Genomic DNA, 24,662 nt, shown 5'->3' with positions numbered 1-24,662 from the left:
TACGGTAGCAAACTTGACATAGTCTAGTTAACGTCCCTACGTTTCTGATGTTCTTTTCTCTCTCTGAAACTTAGTTAGGATCACTAAGAGTATTGCAGTGAAACCCCTCAAAAATGAAAGTTCTCAAATACGAAATTTTTGCACCATCAAAGAAATCTGGCTTCTCTGGAAAACTTCCATATATTTCAATGCAATTGCCCCCTCTTGATAGCGAATGAAATTTTCGGCCCCATTGAGGATTGAACCCGGGCAGTTCGGGTGGTAAGCAGGTATTCTACAACAAAGCCATGATGTTACTTTCGAAGTTGATTAATCAGCATAAGGTATCCGATGTAAGAAGGTATAACATGGAGAGAATTGAACATGCTCTGAAGAATGGAGGGAGTGTCAAAGGAGTGAAGAAAAAACTTGGGATAGGCAAAAACTAGATGTATGCACTAAGGGACAAAGAAGGCAAAAAAAACTACCAATATGGATAGGATAGTAAAATTAGCAGAGGAGTTTTACAGGGATCTGTACAGCAGCCAGCACAACCACGACTTTAATATGAGAACTAGCAGTAACCCAGATAACACCCCACCAGTAATGATAGAAGTCGGAAAAGCCTTGGAGAGCATGCAAAGAAGCAAAGCTGCTGGTGAGGATCAGGTAACATCAGATCTGCTCTGAAGGATGGAGGATAGATTGTGTTAGAAAAACTAGTGACCCTGATTACGAGGTGACTCTTGACGGGAAGAGTACCAGAATCTTGGAAAAATGCTAACATCATCCTAATACATTAGAAAGGAGATAACAAGGACTTGAAGAATTACACTCCAATCAGCTTGCTCTCCGTAGTATACAAGCTATTTACAAAGGTAATTGCTAACAGAATTACGACAACATTAGAATTCAATCAACCAAAGGAACAAGCAGGATATCGAGCAGGCTACTCAACAATCGACCATATTCATACAATCAATCAGGTAATAGAGAAATGCTCAGAATATAGCCAACCACTATACATAGCCTTCATAAAGTACGAGAAGGCATTTGATTCAGTAAAAATATCAGCAGTCATGCAGGCACTGTGAAATCAGGGTGTCGACGAAGTATATATAAACATCCTGGAAGAAATCTACAGGGGATCAACTGCTGTCATAGTGCTTTATAAAGAAAGCAACAGAATACCAATCGGGAAGGGTGTAAGTCAGGGGGATACAATCTCCCCAATGCTATTTACCGCGTGCTTACAGGAGGTTTTCAGAAGCCTAGAATGGGAACAGTTAGGGATAAGAGTTAATGGAGAGTACCTTAGTAACCTGCACTTCGCTGATGACATTGCATTGCTGAGTAACTCAGGGAACGAATTGCAACTCATGATTACGGAGTTAGACAAGGAAAGCAGGAAGGTGGGTCTTAAAATTAATCTGCAGAAAACGAAAGTAATGTACAACAACCTCGGAAAAGAGCAGCGCTTTGAGATAGGTAATAGTGCACTTGAGGTTGTAAAAGACTATGTCTACTTGGGACAGGTAATAACCGCGAAGCCGAACCACGAGACTGAAGTAACTAGAAGAATAAGAATGGGGTGGAGCACATTTGGCAAGCACTCAAATTATGACAGGTAGATTGCCACACTTGAGGTTGTAAAAGACTATGTCTACTTGGGACAGGTAATAACCGCGAAGCCGAACCACGAGACTGAAGTAACTAGAAGAATAAGAATGGGGTGGAGCACATTTGGCAAGCACTCAAATTATGACAGGTAGATTGCCACTATCCCTCAAGAGGAAGGTATATAACAGCTGCATCTTGTCGGTACTTAGCTACAAAGCAGAAACCTGGATACTTGCAAAGACGGTTCAGCTTAAAATGAGGACAACGCAGCGAGCAATGGAAAGGAAAATTTTAGGTGTAACTTCGAGCGACAAGAAGAGAGCAGAGTGGATTAGTGATTAAACCGGGGTTAAGGATATCATAGCTGAAATCAAGAAGAGGAAATAGACATGGGCTGGGCATGTAGCACATAGACAGGATAACCGTCGGTCATTAAGGGTAACTAACTGGATTCCTAGAGAAGGCAAGCGGGTTAAGGGGAAATAGAAGGTTAGGTCGGCAGATGAGATTAAGAAGTTTGCGGGTATTAATTGGCAGCAGCAAGCACAGGACCGAGTTGACTGGCGAACCATGGGAAAGACCTTTGTCTTGCAGTGGACGTAGTCAGGCTGATGATGATGATAGCAAAGAGACTTTAAAAAGTTTTCCCGCAATAACGAAAGTTTGGGGTAGTGATCAGCAACATCTTTTTTTAGTCCACGAGCTAGTTGGGAACCCATAAGTTTGAAAATGACAGCCCCGCTTTTTTGACTTGTCAAGTATGTAAGTTTTCGCCTACAAGCATAGATACGACCACTGCTATTTACATGTGGTCGGTTGATTATGATAGCAACAAGACTTTTTCGCTGAGACAATTTCGCTGACGTCTTTGTTGGCAAATACGCCGGCACATGACATTTAAAGTGACATACACACACAAAAGGGATGTCATGGCATGAGACGTTTTCTAGGCTGCGTAACTGCTTGCTACTGCTCTTCGGAATGTCCTGTGCTTTGCTACATGCCATGCCATTTAGCCTCTTGTAGAGATGCCACCACCTATTAAAAAGCGTAAACTTTTGAACTTCAGGAGAGGTCTAGGATCATCGTAGAAGCCGTTTTTGGTTGTGCGGAGTAAGTGGTGCGTGTAGTTTTTTTGCTTTGGCAACAATGAAATTCGTTAGAAAAGAAACATCGCTTCCCAGCGGTATTGTCATTGAGCGTTCAACTGTACTTGTAGAATTGACTTGTACTCGTGGAGACATAGGCTCTTACTATCTGACTTGATTATGTAATCCCATAACCTGCCTGAATTTGGCATCAACAGCTTACTATAAGAGTATTTGCTCGAGGAGTATCCGATTGCAATTGCATTGCAATAGTTGGTCTACTGCAGCATCTGGGTAGGTTGGTTTGAGTTAGTAGGAACAGGATTCGTGGAACGCATGCTACCAACTCTAAGAAAAAGTTTAACTGGCTTAGGATGGTTAATTCAGAGCGTCTACCAACCTGGAAAAGTCTGGGAATAGTGGAATTTCTGAAAAGAAGCTGGCGAGGTCATAAAAACTGTTGGTAGTGTGTGGGACCGTCACAAAAATGATCATTACCTGTGATCAAAGCTTAAAAACTTGTTTCTTCAGCTACAACCACAATGAAAATCTAAGCAGAAGTATAAAGAAAAAGTAGGCAGTGCGTAAGTAGCTTCTGCAGGTCGCACACCATATCTCACTTTACAAGTACAACTCTACTCATGCTGATAAGCTTGTGCATACAGTTAAACCTGCTTGTAACGAACCACCATATAACGAAGTTTTTCTATTTCCTGCCATTACTCCATAGAAGCACATGTATTTGCGACCTCTGTCAAAGGTAACAGCAGGAAACAACCTTGATATAACGAATTTTTGCCATGGACAATCTAGTAATATTGTCTCGGATTTAGTCATTTCTGGTAGGGGCATCTTCTGTGGGTGGCGCGCTCGTGGCCCTGGTGACTCCCAGGCAAGCCTGCGCCCCAAGAGCTACTGTTCTTGCCGCCGCAGGTGCATGTAAATGTGCCCACCCTCCCTCAAACCAAACAAACAAAAAATAAACTTTTGCATTGGCGGTGCCACGCTTTTAGTTAGCATCCCATATGTGGGGCGGGCTGCATATCGAGGGTGCCTTACCGAATAGTTTTCCGCGGTATCCGTGTCGTTCGCTTTTCGTTTCCGACGCCGTGCGCCTGTGCATGGTTTGCACACATAGTGTGATGTCTGACAACGTTCAGCATTGCTTTTTTTTTTCTTTTCCGTCACTAGCCATGAGATGTCAGACTAGGCGCTGAGGGAAACTGATGACAACAGCGGATCTTCGGAGATCGACTTGTCACGCACTTCCATCTAGCGCCGCGCTGAGAGTTCACGGGACCTTAGCCTTTGCGATTAGCTCGGGCAACATCATGATGACGCACTGAATGCAATGCAGTGAATCCAATAGCAACAAATTCTAATGTTATACAAAGTACAGCTGGCAGTCAACTCTTTTAGATTCATTATCGCGGAACTCCTAAACGTTCATGTAAGCAAATACGGCCGCTATTGGGAGAAGTTCTTTTCACACAGTCTCTTCACGTTGAAAGCGCACTAATGCTTGCCGAGATAGCATGCTCGCGCCAGCATTCGCGACCACGCCTTTAAAATCGGAAGTGCACCATTGCTACTCGAGCGTTGTCTCCCCCACCCGCGCACGTTTTTTCATGCTCGTTTAAGACTGCTGGTTTCTTTTCTGTTTGGGCATTCGATGGCAGTTCTAACGCGTGGGGGGGATGTTATCTATGCGCTCTCGGTCGATTGAGATGGCTCATTTGATCACTGCTTGAACAGAGCTCGTGTGCTCTTACCTGCAAGTAAAAGTTACGATGCACGGGAGCATGTTATCAATACGGACTTTTTATGGAACATGGGGGCGACAGCAATAACCAGCTGAGAGTGTCCATATAATTGCTATCACAATAATAGTTTTTTTACCGCTAAATGACTGCTTTGGGTCAGCTCTACCTTCAGTTCCGGTTTTGTTGCCCTGATGCTGTTGTCTAGGGGCTGAGGTACTCTGCTGCTGACCCGCAGGTTGCGGGATCGAATCCCAGCCACGGCGGCTGCATTTCCGATGGAGGCGGAAATGTTGTAAGTGCGTGTGTTCAGATTTGGATGCACGTTAAAGAACCCCGGGTAGTCGAAATTTCCGGAGCCCTCTACTACGGCGTCTCTCATAATCATATGGTGGTTTCGGGACGTGAAACCCCATATATTAATCTATCAATCGTCCTTAGCCACGATTGACAAGATTCCTTTTGATGACCACGGCTCTATCATAATGCACCAACTCGCTCACACTTGCTGTAGACACATCATGGATCATTTTCGGGGGAATTTGCGACTGCTAAATGACTGCCTTCGGAGACAGCTTAGGCAGTTCAAGCTCGATAGCCGCGTTCTTTACCATCACATCACCCGGATAGTCATTGCTGGGTGCCTGTTCTGCCTCGTTCTCTTTGAGCCGATATCCTTAAGTCCTTTTACGATGACATGACTGCTGGTCATTTCGGTTTTCAGAAAACGTACGAATGCAAAAAGGTCATTTTTACTGGCCTGGTCTCTCCGCCAGCACAGCAAAATACGTTGCCTCCTGCAACCTTTGTCAGCGCCGAAAGCTTCCGACATTACCTCAAAGCAGAGAGTTGCAACCACTTATATGTTCGTCGGCACCATTGGAAGTCGACATTGATCTATGTGGTCCTCTTCCCGCGACTCTTGCTGGCCATCAATAGATAGTGATAGTTGTTGACCACTTGACATGTTGCGGTGAAATGTCCTGCGTGACTTCGGCCTCCGCTTCTGACGTGGCTACATTTATGCTTGAAGCCTTGATTTTGCATCACGGTGCTCCTCGTGTCATCCTTAGTGACCATGGACAGGCCTTTTAACAAACCGTGGAGGAATTGCTCAGAGCCTCCGGCACCAGACACAAGACAACCTCCAGCTATCACCCCCAAACCAATGGGCTGACTGAGCGATTTCATCGCACTCTCTCCAACATGATAGCCATGTGCATTGAGCCATACCATACCAACTAGAACGCAATATTGCCATTCGTAACATTCGCATATAATACCGCCGTACAACGCACAACTGCCTACTTGCCGTTTTACCTTGTCTATGGCTCATCACCATCTTCCCTTCATGACGCCTCGTTCTTGAGTGCCCCTGTTATTCCATCTGCATCCTCCTGTGAACAATAGGTACATCGCCTCCACCACTGTCACCAGCTCGCCAGACTTAACACTGCGGGAAGACAACAAAACCGTAAAAATCGACAAGACGTATACCACAGCGCTTTATTTTTCCACCCTGATAATTAGGTGCTACTCCGGACACCAGTTCACACTCCTGACTTGTGCGACAAATTTCAATTTCGGTTCCATACACAGTCTTAGAGCAGACCTCCCCATTATTGATCGTGTAGAACCTGTGATCGCTCCAACGAACTGGTGCTGTCACGGTACCAAGATAGTCCATATCTCCCATATAAAATCTTTCACAAGGCATTCTCCGCACCTATAAGCTGGAGCCAGGGTGGCCGCTCACCTTTGATTATTTTGTCCTCTAATTAAAGTTTTGGAGCTTGTTCTCATGATACCACCATTACAATCTTGTGACGTCATGAAAGTCCTTTTTATGCAATTTTGTGAATAAATATAAGTTGAATATGAGCGCTTGTGTTGTCAGCAGGCTCATCACCTTCCTCTGCCCTTGTGTACGTGCGCTTTAGGAATTTTTTTAGTTTGGTTTACCTCGTAATATTTAATGTATAACTTGTTTGTGTACAAAACATTTTGTATTGGAAATGTTTACATGACATTCGGAATTTTTCTTCACTTTGGAAGAAATTTTTATAGTCATGCAAGCAATGCCTACTCATTTACCTTAAAGGGACACTAAAGGCAAACATGAAGTCGATGTTGATTGCTGAAATTGCAGTCCAGAAACCTCGTAGTGATACTTTTGTGCCAAGGAAGTGCTTATTTTGAAATAAAATCTCGTTTTAGTGGTCTGCGTCATGTTAGCGCACTTTAAAACCCTGCCTGAAAGTCTGTCTCACATCGCTGTTACCGTGCGCAATGTTGCCCAGCTTTACTGCTCGGGAGCCACAGCAGCAACAACGGCCATTGAACAATTTTCTGCCATGGCTTCCTTGGTGGCGTGCGTGCTTGGTTCAACTGGGTCCCTCTAGATGGCAGCACCTGTCCATTTTAACCATGCGAAAATGGAACTTTTGGACCTCTCATGCCATTCCCTATAGTAACTCCCGGCGGTTCTTTTTTCTATAAAGCAAACAGACAAGTAGCATTTTATTATGGCTCTTGGTGCACGGTTCTTTCTTTATGATGTAAGGTTTGTTTTTTATTGCAGCTAGCTTTATTACTAGTGATAAGTTGTAGTCGGTCGCTCTCACGTCAACGGGATCGTTTCCATAATATCCCGCTTAAGGGGCCGATAGTGTAGTACATTTAGCTTAATTTCTCAGTAAGTAGGGCGCTGCTGTTGATGATATTGCCGGTTTAGACGGCATGCATTGAGCTTTCACTCTGAAATTAATTGTTATTTGCATTTAGTGTCCCTTTGATTGAGAAAACATATCCTGCAAAGCTGAATCGCACACCGTCCTCTTGATCTTGGGTGCTATTTTATGTAGCCTTCTTCACAGTGATAGGAAAGCTGTACCCGAGATTTATTTTCCTTAAAAACAAAGACCCATAAGACCAGGACACTTCTTTAGTGAAGTGAGAGCAACATTCACATGAAGTTGTGTAATTCTAGTTGAGAAGCTCAATGTCAGAGAACTTTAGATTTGGAGATCCAGTGTGGCATTGCGAGTTTCTGAATTAATTTGGATTACTCAAACTGCATGTCCGAAATTGCATTAACAGATGCGACTGCCGCTTCCCCATCAACTGGAGGGGATTGTCGGAGGGGGGTTTGTAACTTAAATTTCTAGTTTTTTTCTAATATAGTTGTCTTTCAACAGCGTGTTATCCTTCTGTATTGTCTTTTTTTTTTTTCATGCAACCCAGTTATTATTGGTGACAACAATGGATTTTTTGTGGCACTTAAGTATTGTAAGACGGTTCATGTATATTTGAGAGCACATGATACCCCCGCAAAGGTAACTTCACTGCAGTGTGGTAGAGCTATGTCTTGAAACTACCCATTCTGGGCGACAATTTCGCACTGTCACGAAGCCAGACTTCAAGGTTAAATGTACTGCATATCACTTTCACCTCAATTATTTTTCAAGCTTAAAAGCGTGTTATACAAGTCTATTTGTGCTAAGCATTGTAATTCTTAAAACATAAAGTAGTGTGTGAGCTATAATTTGTGCCCTGCTGCTATATATATCTTGGTGCTGTTCGAAGTTGCTTCCACTTCACATCAAATAAAAAAAAAACTAACATTCACACATTCTTAGCTCCATTTCTTAAAAATATTTTGCAAGTTTTTTGGGTTTTCACAAAAACGCACATTTCTCTAAATCATGCGTGATATATATGCTATTCGAACTATGTGGTGTGAAAATATGTGACCAAATATCTGGTTGTTTTGAACCCCAAACTTACTATTTGCCCATCCCTATTTTTTATATATCGATAGGGTAATTTTAAATACAGATGAAAAATATTTCTCACATCAAATTCTTTGTAATCTGCTTACTGTTAATGATTTGCCAATGTGACCCGACACCTTACATGGGTTGAGCTGAATATAAGTCATGCAGATCCTCTATTTATATAATCCTAATTTATTGTGACTGGTTTCATTGGAATATTGTTTGGTCTAGACACTCATATTCACTTGGGATTCTCGCTTGCATGCAGTCTTGTAGACTTGAAACCACGTGCAAGTATATGAATTAGATTGATTTCATCTCTGTCATACTTGCATGTGGATGAACAATGATAATATGAAATAATGTGCATTTTGACACAAAACACCTCACTGTCTCTTAGACCGTCATGTATTGGCTACAACTTACAGTGAACTTTAATGGACCTCAGCTCAGTTGAATTCTTTTTTTTTTTTTTAGCAGGAAGTGCAGTTGGGATTTCACAGGATTTCATATACGTTTTCGTCGTTTGGTATGACATATTTCATGCAAATGTGTGGTTGCACACCTTTTGTGTGTGCCATGTTTGTTTACAGTGAAAGCACCACTGATCAATCATTGCTTGGGACATGGCTTGTATAGTGAGAAGGTGCATATTTGGCTAATGTGAATTTCCCATGTCAGCAATCGTGAGCATATTTTTCATACCTATTGCAGTCAGAGCTTGGTTACAACTTGAGTGCACAGTTCGATATAGATAATGTGGAAACCTTTGTTACTAATGAACACAATTGTATGTTTTATGCAGGCTCATGTCGTCAACGTCTCTGGCACAAAGGATGTTCTCAAGAATGATGAACATGTTCCAAACGAAGCCTTCTTGAACCATGGCGATATTGTTACTGTTAATTTTCGCCAGTTTCGATTTGAGTGGGTGTCGAAAAAGAAAAAGAAAGAAGGAATGCATTCTTCACCATTTACCAATGGTAAATATTGTTTTGGTCATAGCGCAGGTACTCACAACTCCAGCAATTTACGTTACAAGCAGTCTATGCTGTAGCATATTTTCCTTTCAAGTTTAATGTGTAGTCAGGGGTGCAACAGCTGCGCCAATTTGATACAATTCCTCACATTTCTGCCGAGCTGCACCAGAACCACAAAAATTGCTGCTTGCTGTGCTGAAACGTTGGACCAGCTTCAAAATTTTCTCAGGAGCTCTAATTCGGTGAGAAATGAAGGCTACGTCGGCCAAGCCACGATACAAGATTAGGTCAACCAGATCAAATAATGCTGCGCGCCCATTGGTCTGCTAACTATAGTGGATACCTATCAGTAGGACGATACAACTTCTTGACAAAAATGCGTTGCCATAGCCACCAACGCTTTGCGGGAAATGCGAGTTTTCTCATCAGCAGACGCCACTATGGCATGTTTGGAACTAAAGCTAAAACCGTATGCCACGTTTTTCGTATCTGAGCAAACTCCACGTGCTATGAATGGCGACCACATTGGTTGCCATAGCAATAGCTCATAAAACATTTTTCTTTCTTGCATTGTATTGTCTCGGCGATAGACATGCACCGGTCCCATGCAAAAGTATGGGACCGGTGCATCTGTGATTCTGCGATCTCATTCCAATGTTCGCATTCCCTACCTTGTTTGTTAGCGCTCAATGGCACGCGAACTTGTAAAGCATGGCCTTTTGTTGTGCAGTTGTGATGTTTTTTAGTGTTTTCGGTTTCAAAACGCATGTCTCGGAGGCTATGCTTTTTCTAGCTTTTTGCATCAAAGTGGCTAAAAGCAGTGGCTGCCAGCTACAAAGCCACAGTGACATCAATAGTGCCAACATTTCGACTCTGGGAACTCTGACGAACTCGGTATTGTACACAGCTTGCACGGCGTTGTCTTTTGCGCCTTGTGGTCTTGTGTACTTCTCGCCTCCTTCCTGATAAATCCTCATTCGGGAGTACGTTGACCCACACGTAGCGATAAAAATTATGACTGGCTCTTGGAGCGACGTCAAGTTTAAACACTTATAAATGTTCCTTGCGGGTTAGGTGACGACAATGGGTGCGTTATGACCGCTGACAATGGCGTACGATGCCTAAGTGAATTCTGTCACTTATCAGCGTTTCTGGCCACATCTTGGACAGTGAGCGACTTGGTACAGGGGACGATGTAGCTGTTTCTGACTGCATCGATGCTGAGATTTTGGCTGCCGTTGCCGGTGCCGCGGAAGTGTAGCTGTGCGATTATGAATGCGCTAACGCCTTCGCTGCCACCGCTACCCAACCTTTTGCCATGCTACAAAGCTTGCATCGGTGTTCAGCATCAATCAGCGCTGTGGCCGAAGGAGCTAAATTTAGTTATTTGAAAAGCTTCAACGATATTTAGGATGACTGGAACTTGACGGCGTGCAAGAAGCAAAAAAAGTTTGCAGACTGTTTTCATGTGAAACGAAGTGCGACAACTTGCAGTTCGCACCTTGTTTTTCATTATACTGTGAGCGAATTGTTATGTTAGCTCTTGTAGCGATTTCTGAGGCCTGAAATGCTTCAATTTAGGCCTTAAATACACATATTTTGTATTTGGAATTCTCGATACATCATACTATTGTGCGATCCCCTTCGAGTTCGATATATCCGGGATCGAAGTATGATCTCTGACATTTAACAATGTTACTGGCAATCATTTAGAGCACTGCATAGCATTTGTGCAGTCCTAATTAAACAAACAAAGCTGTGTGTCGGTTTTATTTTTTCTTTTGCCACCCATACTATTTGGTTTTACGAATCTCTTGAATTTCGAGGTCGCCAGCTTAGGAGATCCACATTTGAATTCACAGATTGTGTCAAAGGATTTTACAGGCACTTTTAGAGTAGTAGTGTAGCGTTACGAGGGTTATAACACTTATGAGGGTTATAACATTCCACGTTGAACTGCTTACTTATGCTGCGCGATGCCTGAAGAAAGCAGCAAGTGCTTTACTATGCTTCACTCAAGTCGCTGAGGGGCGCAGGCGACAATCGCAAGTCTGTGTACTATCAGGAGTTCTTCAACAGTGGTGGCTTTGATATTAAAAAAAAAAGAACAGGCCAACACAGGCAGTGCTAATACCGCGGTTGCACGTGTGACAAGGCGTGATCACCCAGTACCATTCACTTGTAACTTAGTGCTGTACACACTGGTTTTACGAGATAGTCAGCGCGGTGGGGTTTCTTGGCACCCGTGTCGCACTCATAAAGATAATCCCCGCATGAGGTCGCCGGAAACGGCAGTGCAGTGCGCTTATGTTGTCTGTTAAAAGCGTGTAGTAAACTTGGCGCTATGCCAACTGTGTGGCAAGCAGATAGAGAAGCAGACGTAAAAAAATTGGTTCCAAATCTGCATGTTACACTGCAAATGTAGTTGAAAGACGATAGTGAACAAAACGTTTATTTGATGTTCTGCACAAGAAAATCGGTGAATGGTATTCTGGAGACGCTGCGTTAGAGTGCCTCGAGCGTGTAGCGGAGGCGAACGAGCGCATCGAGGCCTGTTAGACACAAGCGCCATCTTGCAGTTATCTTCGAAAACGAAAGCGTGCAGTTCGTGGAGAAAGATGCGCGCCTTCGTTTTTCGGAGGTGATAAGGTGTAGTCTCTAAGGTGATAAGGTGTAGAACGCAAAGCGACGGGCAGGTGCCACCTTTGTGACGTTGCAGCAAAACGTTGGAAACACCTTTTTGAGCATCGCGTGGCACTGTCAGCGCAGCGCTATAAACGCTACATTTCTTAGAGTTACTTGCGTGTGCCTCTTTTAGTATAAAGGCAGACATACAAAACTTCGAAATATATAAAGGCAGACATACAAAACTTCGAAGTGTTGTTATGGCGCCTCAGATATGCGCAATATTTGCTTTTTAATTGACAATTGCACAACTATGAACGCTAAACCTTGAGCAATATTGGTGGGCGCTGCAAATGGGGTTGGCCATATAGTGTGGTTTGGGGTATCGTTAAGGCGGACAAACAGACAAATGTAGACAGACAGACAGACAGACCAAATATTTTTCGCCGATTGTCCCCAAGAAAGACTATCGTCTTTAAAAGTCAAACCATTTGTATGCTAAATACAGGGGTGCTTAGCTGTGCCAATTGCACCAATTTGATACAATTCCCCATTTTTGTGCTGACTTGTGCCAAAGTCATAAAATTTGCCGAAATTGTGCCATGCTGTGCCAAAATGCCCAACTAAGCTCAAAATTTTTTCAGTTGTGCTGATTTCAGCAAAAAATGGAGGCCACATTGGCCATCAGTAGTTCACATCATCAATCAATTGAGGGATCCAGGCACACAGTTCCTAACCCTAAACTACAGTGAGTGTATGATGTATATTACTCATTAGGTCATGACATTCGTGAAACGCGATCGACCAGATGAAGGAACAACACCATGCACCCACTGGTCCGCTGACGTTAGCAGATATTTGTCGGCGGAACGACCGAACTTCAGGACAAAAATGCGTTGTCGTAGGCAACAATACTTTACAGAAAATGTGAATTTCCTAGTCAGTGAAAGCGGCTATGGCATGTTAGAAACTAAAACTGGAAGCATATGCCACTGTTACTGCACGTGTACAAACTCAACCTGCTGCGAACGCTGGTGTTGCTGGCGACCTCGTTAGTTGCCATAGTAATGGCACATGTGATAGATATCAGGGGAACTGAAGTCCATCACAATAAATAAATAGCAATGGTTAGTGATATTAAGGCTGGGAAACTATAAAGTATTTTTTTTTTTTATTTAGGGCCCGTGTACTCAGATTTGGGTGCACGTTGACGAACCCCAGGTGGTCAAAATTTCCGGAGCCCTCCACTACGGTGTCTCTCATAATCATATGGTGGTTTTGAGACGTTAAACCCCACAAATCAATCATTATTTTTTATTTAGGGTGGGTTTTGATAAACTGGTATAAAACTTTCAGTATTCGACTATATATTATATTGGGAAATGCACATGGAGAGCAGTGGTTACATTGCCTTTAATGTTATGCACATTGTGTAGTTGACATTGAGCTAGTACGTTGGTGATCAGTTAGTACTATTTTGTTACAGTTCCACTCATAAAATGTTTTTAACCTAAAGTGTTTTTTATCGGGCAAATGGGCATAGATTCAATGAAATTATGACTGCAATTCGTATTGAACCAGCTGAGGTGCAAAAAGCACATTCAAGGTTATTATTTGATGATAATTTCTGCATCCTTGGCGGTTAACAGTACTTGAGTGTCGTATGGTAATGCCTAGAGCAGTTGCCATTGGTGAAGGCTAGGACTTGGACTGCATGTCTTGCAGTAGAAAATGGTCACCTTACTGCCGCCTTTTTGTCACTTGTCGCAGTGCAGTCGTCCTTGGTGTTGCCATTTGCATTCTTTTATATTAAGTGTTGAAAATAATTTCCCCTCGACGCTAAAATCATCGACTCACTAAACTTGTGCATGTCCATTTCGTGCAGAAGCCTGTGCAGAAAATGTCCCTATTCGGTTATCGGTACTCCAAAAGGACTTGTTTTTGGGCTAGTTGGTGCGGAAGACTGAGGCGCAAAAAACATATTGTGGCGCTGTTCTGTCTTCTCTCCTGCTCTTCCTGCTTCACGATATGTTTTTTGCGCCTCAGTCTTCTGCACCAAGGTTAGCAGTACATGTGGCTGATTGCATATAAAAATCTCAAGTTTCTTAAAAAAAAAAAAGTGCTGCCTAATACTAAAAGTTGCAATTTTTAATTCATAAATAGCTACTGCAAATCATGGTAAGAATGATTATACACCACTCTTCCGAAACCTAAATATCATGCCGTTCAGCATGGTAATAGATTGTAATATTGTAAAACAGCACTTATGGCCCATTATAGTATTAACACTAGCTATCTAGTTTGCTAATCACATTTCTCATGTTTCAGTTATGAAAGCCGCAAAAAGTAAAAGGAAACTATCTCACTTGGCAAACAAGAAACGTTCACGGTAACAGATACAGCTAAAGGAGTCGCCGTGTGGAATACCCTTCCACAAGAAATAAAACAGAATATTTCCCTCTTGCACTGAAAAAATATCAAGTAACATATAGACACCCAACATATCAATGCTAGAATTAGTCACACCAAAATCATTTCCAACTAAAGTTGTGTTGCATGCTATTACATTAACTTATGTATACGCTGATTTATATTTATTGTATCTGTATATATGCATTGCAATATATCTTTTTGTCCTTACATAGTATTGCTATGCTCTCCAGATGCACATGCCATGATTATTGTTCATAGTATTATTGCAATGTCAATAATATTTTTTCATATGTTCATTTTTGCTTTGCAGTTTGATATGTTCTTTTCAAGCGATGTCTTACACATCTTTGTTTTTTTTTTTCCTTTTTTTTTCTGCCCGTACCTAATTCCATGTACCCTTTGTCTGTTCCAAATTACTGATGGGCTTTATTCAACATCATGCGACTGGGGAAGGATGCTAGTGTATGAATTATGTGATTGTAAATTGCCTGAATTGAGCTGTATCCTATACATTGGCGTTTAAATGGGTGCTTTTGGTATTGCCGCACCACTACGTCCTGTCAGGCATATTGTGGTTTCTTATTGGGTGGCTTTGTGCTAGAGTGAAAGTTCTAGCTTACTGTGTCCAATCTCATCTTGCTGGCCATAGTGGCTGCATTTTGAGGGGGTTAAGTTCAAAATGTCTGTGCACTTCGATTTTGGCGCACATCTAAGAATTACAAGTGATAAAAATGATTCGAGCTTTTCATAAATGTGTTGTTCTGCAGCTCCATCCCTTAAAAATGAAAAAGAATTTAGTTTAGCACCTTTATATTTGCTCATTTCTTGGAATTTCATTAAGCAAAGGGCAGTAATGTAAATATGTTTATGGCACTATGTGTTTAAACCAGAGCATACATCTGTGAATGTTTTTGCATTTACAGAAGGTGCAAGAGAGAGTTCAACATCAAAAGCTCATGGAAGCGAAGAGGGTCTAGCAGCTCAACAGGTGAACAGTACACCTGGTGCGTCTACACCTGGCGTGTCTACACCTGGCGTGTCTGCACCTGGCATGCCTAGACTTAGAGTTTCTACACGTGACATGTCTACACCTGGCATGTCTACACCTACAACTTGCTCCTTTGACCAATCACTTTACAAGACCCCTTGCATTCCGCCAGAAGAGTTTGTGTCACCACTGTCTACAACCAACTCAAGTGATGCTGGTGATAGAAGTGAAAGACAGAGTCGCTCCAGGAGTGCAGCAGCACATGGAGCTGCAAGGAATGTTGAAACTTCAACGCGGCCTAAGAGGCTTTCTTGGAGGGATGGTTTATCCTATTCCTTGAGTGATATGTCGGACATCTCCAGTTCTCGAAAAATGTTGAGAGCAACAAGAAAAAGCTCTCTTTCAAATAATCTTGCTTCATCAATACATGATGCAAGCTCTGTTCAGGAGTATGATGATGCTGGCATTCCTCCAGTTACAGAATCTTCAGATAATGGCCAACTGTATGATTCATCAGATTCCACACCCTTAATAGATGAGCCAAGAATGAAAGCATTGGACTCGAGAAGTTCTCTGGCAAGCATGACATATTCTCCCACTGAGCGTAGACGTTCTGCATCACTCAAAAGTTTGAGCGAGGGTCTAGGAAAACGGCGTCGAACTTCTCAGATTATCACAGAGGAGCAGTCGCCTAAACTGAGACGACAAAATGGCTGTGAAGATGTACAGGGTATATCTTTGGCTATTCATGATGATTGTAATGGACAGTCTGTTCCAGAAAAATCACCGAGCAAAATCTCTGTTGACGACTGCACTTCTCGCAGTTTTGCGACATCCAGTGCTGCTAATGGAATGATTATTGCCAGTACTCCAGTGGGAGGTGCTAATACAAGAAAAAGTAGGATGGAAACTGGCAGTGCTCGAAAGAGTTGCACATTGCTGCGGCAGGCTCAGAAAAACAGGTCAGCTTACTCCAACTCTCACCCAAAGGACAGTGACCTAGCTTCTAATGCTGCCTCACCAGAATTGTCCTTTTTAAGTAGCCGTAGCAGTTCTCGCGTAGCACTTCAAAGCTTCAAGGGGAAGGAGTCACCAGGTGGGTTGAAGAAGACCTCCGACACTGTGGATGACACCACCTTAGGCTGTGAGTTGTTGTTTGAAACTCCTCGATCATCATTTAACTTGAGTACTATGAGCTCCAAAGAAAACAGCATGGTTTGTGATATGACTGATTCTTCAGCTCAAAAGGAATCTACCAGCCTGCTACACATTTCTGCAAGAAGACGGTCCACTGCTTCGACAAGAATGTCTGAACAGAATGAGGTGCGGGAGCTTGAGCCTGTTGACACATCACTGTCACGACGTACGAGCTCACCCAGCACGACAAATGCAAAGTCCAGCCGCACACCAGTGCCAAAAAAAGTGAATTACGAGGTACAAGATGGCAGTACGCCTGGTACAGAACCTGCCCTGAATGCTTCAAAAACGAAGTGCACATCTGCATTTAAAATGTCAGATGAAGGGACCAGAAAACAAGAAGATGTAGCTACTCAGCAGTCCCTGAAAGTTTCGAGCACTAAGCGAACTTCAGTTCCAAAGAAGGTGAAGGAAGCCCCAGAGCGAGAAACCCTGGACACATCACTACCAGCACAGGTCCGTGCCGGCAACTTGTACGTTTCCCAGGGGAATGCCTCTGGGTTTGGTGGTTCTTCCACATCAATGAATGCGACTGCAGGAGATCCTGAGTACGTTGACTCACCTACAAAACTAAATGCTTCAAGGTCTCAACGGACGCCGGCCTTAAAGAAGGTTAACGAAGAAACCCCAAAGCAAAATATGTCAGGCACCCGTAAATCTGTGAATGTTGGTGGAACCAAGAAAGGAACACCAGCTGCAAGCTATGTGAATGAAAAAGAACAAGGTGCTGCAAGCATGTCTCTATTTAAGGATGAAAGTTCAAATGGCACATTTTTTTCAATGGGAGAGCCTGTTGCCTATGCAAGGAGATCTGGCCGTCTGTCGACTTCACAAACGCCAGCTTCAAGGAAACCGAGCGGAAAGTTCCCTGAGGAGGAGATTGTTAAGACTCCTGAGATAAATAAATCAACTCAGGTCTTTGATATCATAGATGGAATGGACCCACAACAAATCACAGCTGACAAAACTAGTGGAGAGACTGTAGCAGATGAGGAGGCTGCTTTGGAAAAGTCCTTTGGGTCAAGAAGCACAAGATACAGCTGCACACCTATCTCCAATGTGACCCATCTTGACACTCCTGAGCAGGTGGCTGTAGGCAGGCGAAACAGCTCAAGTGTCTCAAAAGTCAAGCAGTCTCCAGCTTTGAAGAGAGCAAGCAGAGGGGGTCAAAAGCATGATAGTGGGGCGGACACTTCAGTGGCCTTCAACACCTCGGGACCTAAGGAAACAGTTCACTCAGGAGAAGTAGAAGACTTTGAGCAGCAGGCAGTATGGGCATCCCCATCAAATCATTTGACCTTGGAATGTTCGGATGTCGCTGTGGGCAAGTCTGCAAAGACAAGGAGATCTACTCGCATGCCAGATGCAATGAATATTTCAGCAGGAAAGTCTACACCAGCAAAGTCTACAAATCAGGAAAGTCTACATCAGCAGTCTGTCAGAACTTCAGGAGCAAAGCGAACACCAGGATCAAAGAAGTTGCAGAAAAATGATGAGGCTGCTGACCCAAAGTCACCTTCAGATGGTATGCATGATGATCTAGAACAGTCTGTCAGTACTGAATTGCCGGAGGAGCCCATTGACAGCACACCAAACATTTTGAGTTCTTCAAGAGCTAAGCGTACACCTGCTTCCAAGAAAGTGAATAATAAAACGGAACCTTTAGAAACAGCGTTGCGGAGCACATCACCATCCAAACATGTCACCGCAAGTTGCGCAATGGTAGAGCCTAACAGGAAAAAAGATTTGCGGACCAGTCGCACACCAGTCTCAAACAAAGCCAGTGCAGAAGTACCTCAAGAAAGAGCTGTGAACACACCAGAGACCGTGAATATTTTGGCAACGGAATATGTGCCAGTAAGCAATAAGGATTTGTTGTTCTCGAAAACTTCAGCAGCTCAGAAAACTCCAACAAATCGAGAGGAAAAGGCAACTGAACAGAGGACAAAAGGCAGAATATCTGGGGCTCTTGAAACTTCAGACAATGCCAGTTTTTCTGCGGACAAGTCTGTCAGGAGGAGAAGTGCAAGATTGAGCCACTCGCTTGCATCAGAAAAGCTAAATGCAGACATGCTAGAGCAAGACATAGTTATTACAGCAAGCACTGAGGGTCCTTCAAGAGCTGTGCACACACTAGCCTCCATTTATGCAGCAACTACAAAGCAAGATATGGTGAAGACTCCAAAGCCCCTCAGAGCTGTTGAATTGACAAGAAAACAAGCTACAACCAGTGCAAACAAAAAAACCCAGCAGCATGATACTGAAGACATATTTCTATCTCAAGTTGCAACGCCTGATAGCATAACTGCTCCATTGGAGGGCTCTGTTAAAGCAAGACGTGGGAGATACACCAACACGCCAGTCTCAAAAGAAGTAAGCGCCGAGACACTACAGCAGAATTCACTTAGTCCAGTTGTATTGAATACAACAGTGAAGCACACACCAGAATCTCTCAATGCAAATAGAACGACTGTCGAGCAACAAGTTGTAGGCACCCCAAAGCAAGATGTGGTTGACAGTCAGCAGTCTCGTAGAGCTTCAAGGGCTAAGCAGACACCAGCTCCAAGTGATGTTAATTCAGAGAAAAAGGTCCCAGGACAGGAGACAGCTGGCAGTTCCCCATCCAAGGAGCTTGCTTCAGAAGGTGTCACTGCAGAAAAGTTTTCTGGGCGAAGAAGTGCTAGATCTAGCTGCACGGCAGCATTGAAGACAGATGAAAAGATAACTCAGGAGAAAGAAGCTACACCTAGCACAAGTCTTTCAGTTGATAAACAAGTGCCATTTGTAGGGGAGCAAAATGCCATGACCCCAAAGCAGAGGTCTTCAGTTTCTCCAATCAAGAGAGCTAAGCACACACCAGGTTCAGCCAGGATACATGAAGAAGCAGATGTGTCTAGACAGGAGACAGCACTCGAGCCATTAGCGAAGTATGTCTCAAACACTAATGATGTTGCAGTGGAAGAGGCTGTCAGGCCTACAAGGGGTAGGTCCAGCTGCACAATGGCATCATTGAAAGACTCTGTAGCTACCTCAGAGTCTGATAACCCAACGCCATCATCGGGGAAGGCAAAAAAGGCACAAAAACAAGTCAGAGTTAGTACTCCGAAGTCCTCAAAAGTTTTAAAAATGAAACAGAAGCAAGCCTCCGGCCAAGTGAGAGAAGAGGACGATGATGCACAGCACGAACCAGTGCAGTTGCAGTCTGATGACGTGACTTCAAATGATGCAGATGATGATACTGTGGGCTCTGTCATGAATAAGAGTGCCAGAACTGGCGGCACACCAGCCTCAAAAGACGAACACTTAAATGCAGTGGAGCACGAAGTGGTTGGTACAACAAGCAGGTCAAGGTCTAAACGGACATCAGCCTCAAATAAGGTTAATGAAGATGTCATGGAGGGTGAAACAGACACTCCAAAGTTGAAAGCTGGGAAGGCCAGGCGCAAGCCAGTGTCAAGCAGTGTGGATGACCAAGATAAAGAATCTGAGCAAGAGCTGAGGGGAGTGCTGCTGTTAGAACATGAAACTCCAGGTGTAACAGATGTTGCTGTGGAGGAGACCACTATCAGGAGTGCCCGGTCGCGCCGCGTGCCAGCTCCAAAGAGCACAGATCAAGGTGTTGCAAAGTCGGAAAATGGAGCAACTTCAAGTTCATCTAAAGTTAAGCGGAAACCAGTTTCAAAAGCCACAAATGAATGCCCTGAGCTTGATGATACAGCAAAGTGTTCAAATGTTGCGGGAGCTAAGGGAAGGCCAGGATCTGGAAAAATTCATGAGGAAGAGGATACTTCAACAGATACGAACAATTTAAATGTTGCATTAGAGGGTTCTACCAGGCCTGTAAGAAGCACCAGGTCAAGTCGTACCGTTGCTTCAAGAAAGCTGGACACCAATGTCTTGGAGCAGGAGACGGCTGAGCAACAACAGCCGAAGAAAACTAGAGCTAAGCGAACGCAAGCAGCCAAGAAAGTGCCTGAGGAGGAGGTCCCAAGTTCATCAGTGGAACTGTTGGCAGAAAATCTGGTTTCATCAGAAAAGGAACCAACTGAAAGTCCAGTGCAAGCTCAAAGAAAGCGTGCTGTCAAGCAGGGCAAAAAATATCAAAATTGTGAGCCTGCCGAGACTGAGCCTGAGAATGAGGTAGTCGCACCTCCACCAACTACCACGCGGAAAGGCCGAGGGAAGCGTCCACCTGCCTCCCAAGAGGATGGTACAGAAACTCAGACTAGCACTGTTGAAGACGATGGTGGCACTAATAAAAAGAAGAGGGCCCGTCTACCAAAGCAAGTAGCTCCTCCTATGGATGTGTTGGAAGAGAATGGGGCTGAAGAGCAGAGCGAAAAAGTGGGCACCTCTTCTAAGAGCTCTAGGTCACGCCGTGTTGCCACATCGAAGCAAGAACCAAATGACGAGGCTCTAGTGAGTGATGCTTCACACACTGATGAAGTAATGGTACGAAGAAGCAAGCGCAAGGCTGTTCAAGAGGCCGGCGTTGTCATTGACCATGCCACTGTAGAGGTTACTCCAAAGAAGACCAGAGGAAAACGTGCCAAAGCAGTGGAAAGTAAACATGGTGAGTAGCATTTTTTTAAAACCTTGACACAGTCCAATCCCTTTTCATCATATTGACTTATGGCTATGTGGACAACAATATTAATGTTATTGATGTGTGTATTGTCCTGTGGTGGTGGTCAGAATTGGCAGGTGGGCGAACTTTGTGATTTTGTTGAATAGTCAAGAGGAGGGAGTTATTCACAATGCACTATGTGTTTGTTTTTGTTGAAGGCGTGATTATGCCACAGTCGCTCGATCTCACCCTTTGGTGCAGCCTGCTGAACGCTCCTCTTTGCCTGTGAGAGCGGTAGTTCCCTTTCCACCCACCGCATCGGCTATGGTGTTAGCTATCAGCGCGGGTGTTTCTCCCAAGGCTCTATTCAGCCACAGTCAGCTATCCGCACTGATAGTTCAACTTATTTCTGATCAGTGCTTTGTCATGTTCTCATGAACAGGCTGCGTCACTTTAGCTGGACTAGTGGCCGACGACCGAGTGACACATAATATAGCATGGAATGCAATGAACACAGGAAAAAGATTATCCCTGCCATGGCGGTTAAAGCCCGTGTATTACTATGCGATGTCACTGCACATGAAAGAACACCCGATGGTTGCAAATTTTCTAAGCCCTCCACTTCGTCGTGGCTCATAATCACATCGTAGTTCTGGCACATAAAACCCCAAGTATTATTATTATTACTATTAGGAACGAAGATTTTTATTGCATCTATATCTTTCATTCGCCGCGATTTAGACTTCCTTACGAGCTAATTCAAGCCTAGTGAAATCGAAATTCACCCCTAAATGCCGACGATAGCAGGCTACATATGTAGATTTGAACCGCAGTATACATATGTAGATTTGAACCGCAGTATAGATTGAGGTATTTTGGTGATATGAGCACAGTGGCGAAAAAATTGGAGCAGGCTTGCAAAGATGTTGTCTGCAGTAAAACACTGTTTTTTTTTTTATTTATTACTCGCAGCGCCATCTTGGGCATTACCGTAATTGCTCGAATCTAACGCGCATCTTTTTTCCGGCTAAGCGAGTTCATAAATCGCATGCGCGTTAGAATCGAGTACGAAAAAAAAATGAATATGGTCATTCTATCGCCATCGGCATTTCTAAAATGGCCGCCCCCTACGTGCGTCGGCATGGCGCGTCGGCCATTTCTGCCTATGTGTTTCCCATGTGCGGCACTTCGTACGTGTGCTGAGGAGTTCGTCATCTTGTAGTGCATTAGCGTCGACGGCATGGAAGGGCCGACTCCAAAAACTCCAGTGCACCGCGATGCCGCTTTTAAAAGAAAAGTCATCGCGAGTGCAGAAACGGACGGAAATCGGACCGCATCGCGGTCGTTCGGAGTTTTCGAAACGTGCGTGCGGGACTGGCGGAAACAAAAGCAGAAGATTGTCGACAGCAAAGCTTCACGCAAAGCAATAGTTATAGCGCAAGATCAAAATGACACAGAGACATAACTATCGTCATGCGCTATAACTATCGTCATGCTATACCAACTAGCCCAAGCTGCCACACTTCACGCAAAGGCTTCAGTGGACCACAGCAGGGTCGGTTTCCGCAAATTGAAGAGCTGCTCGGTGAACTTATGCTTGAGCAGCGAGCGGCACAGCGACCCGTGACGGCAGAACTGCTTCAAGTGCGGGCTATGCAGTTAGCCTAAGAAAAATGGCTAATGCGGAGCCAGTTTAAAGAGAACAGGTGCTGGCTAACTAACTTTATGTAGAGGAAAGGCTTTTCCCGTCGAAGGCGAACGGGCACATGCGAAAAGTTTCCAGAGGAGTACGATGACAACCTTCACAGTTTTCAGAGGTTCGTCCTAAACTTGCGGCACAACAACGGCTACCTGCTTGGGCAAATCGGGAATGGCGATCAGACACCTCTTTACTTTGACATGCCTGGCACCACAACCGTCGAAAAGAAGGGGGCGAAGCAAGTTCGCGTGCTGATATCGGTCCAGGGTAAAACTACAGTGACGGCAATGCTCTGTTACACGTCGGATGGGCACAAGCCCATATTTAAACCTCATATTTAAATGGAAGACGCTCCCGAAAGGAGTCGTTTTTTCGAGTTGTGTGATTGTGCGGGCCAACGAGAAAAATGGGTGCGCGTTGCAGTCGATGTCTTGCTTTTTTTTTTTTTTTTCCATCGTGGAAACCGGGTGCGCGTTAAAATCGAGGGAGCGGTAGAATCGAGTAAATACGGTATTGCAGGGGGTACAGGCCTTTATAGAATGAATCCGCAGTCTTGTGGCCAACCGAATCTGCTGGTAACATATTTCATTTGGCAAGGCTTGTAGAAACAGTGTCTTAACAGCTCGGTTATGGGGTTGTATGGCCATACATTAATACCTTGTTAATAAGTCGTAAAAACCAGGGGAAATTTCGAGATAAATGGATTTTCGAGGCTAAAGTTGTGCTAATCCCCGGGAAAAATGAGCGCTTTTCAGAAAAATCACTACTACTTACCGGCTCTTCAGCGGCAGTTTTTAATCTTTCTTCTTGTGCAGGTTTAAAAGAGAAAAAAAAAAACAACAACATACAAGAGACTTTAACTGGTTGGTATTTACTGCACTCCCATTTTATTTAGCAGAGAAATGCTTCCTAATGCTCATCTGCTTTGCGGTTGTACTTAGGCTTAGGAAGGCGTCCTCCTGCTGCCTGACACATTGCATCAGTCGATCTTCCTTGCCGTTGCACTCGACCTTATTTCGAAGCAAGCGCAGCAAATTTCTTGTCTCAGAAGATGTCAGCACCTCTCAAGGTGGTTCGTCTTCGTCTTCGCCGTCCTCTACGTTAGTGGCGTTTCAATAATTTCGGCGTCTGTCATTTTTCTGGTCACCGCCACATCCTACTCACGCAGCATGTACTCCAGAAAAGTCGCGCCATTTCTAGCGGCACCGGTACTTGACTTGACTACCTCTTGACAAACAGTCTGTGAAGTTATCTATGTCTTTTGTCTCTGCTTCTGGTAAACTCGCGGCATGTGAAAACTCAGCGTGTGCAAAGCAGTTAGTGAAAGCCATTGCACGAACTTGCTGGCAAATGCTGCTGAGAAGGTGTGCTGCTCCCAGCTGCCATTGCCTTTTTCATAAGACACCAAAATTCTGTGGAGAAGGCTCTTGCGGTAATTTTTTTCGGACCACTTCGATGACACCTTGGTCCATCAGCTGCAGCACAGACGTCATAGTTGCAGGCAAAAACTCTACTGTCACTGCCTCGAAATTCTTTATTTTGCTGTGGCCTGGGCAGTTGTTGACAATAAGCAGGATTTTTCAGTTTTTTTTGGCCATCTTGTTATCCATAGCGCAAATGTACTCTTCGAAAAGAATAGCAGTCATCCACACAGCTCTATTCGTGCAATAGATAACGCCATTCGGCAGTTGTGCATTTCTAAAGCACCTAGGCTTAAGAGGTTTGCAAATTATAAGTAATGGCAGCTTCTCTTCACCTGTGGCATTTGCATCTAAAAGGACAGTGACCCTGTCCTTCTGTTGTTTCACTCCTGAGCACGTGCCACCTTTCGGTGTGAAAATGCGACTCGACAACATTTTATAATGAAGTGCTGCCTCGTTGAGGTTGAAAATGTCGCTGTCAGCTGCAACTTTCGCGCAACTTGGTGAGCCTGCTGCTGCTCCAATTGTC

General features: G+C 44.0%; 1 protein-coding gene across 4 annotated transcripts in view; it reads left to right on the top strand.

Moving 5' to 3' along the window:
- LOC119175957 (uncharacterized) overlaps nt 1-24,662 on the top strand; it is a 41,955-nt gene that overhangs the window by 12,353 nt on the left and 4,940 nt on the right. For all 4 annotated transcript variants that reach the window (XM_075877145.1, XM_075877144.1, XM_037427028.2 and 1 more), the window contains exons 5-6: nt 9,029-9,206; nt 15,185-21,019. In XM_075877145.1, the coding sequence (XP_075733260.1) occupies nt 9,029-9,206; nt 15,185-21,019 (6,013 nt within the window). The remainder of the gene's footprint in view (nt 1-9,028; nt 9,207-15,184; nt 21,020-24,662) is intronic.

This window comes from Rhipicephalus microplus, chromosome X (genome assembly GCF_043290135.1).
Source record: "Rhipicephalus microplus isolate Deutch F79 chromosome X, USDA_Rmic, whole genome shotgun sequence".
NCBI classification, from domain to species: domain Eukaryota; kingdom Metazoa; phylum Arthropoda; class Arachnida; order Ixodida; family Ixodidae; genus Rhipicephalus; species Rhipicephalus microplus.
The sequence above is the reverse complement of the archived record's forward strand: the minus strand, read 5'-3'. Positions and strand labels throughout refer to the sequence as shown.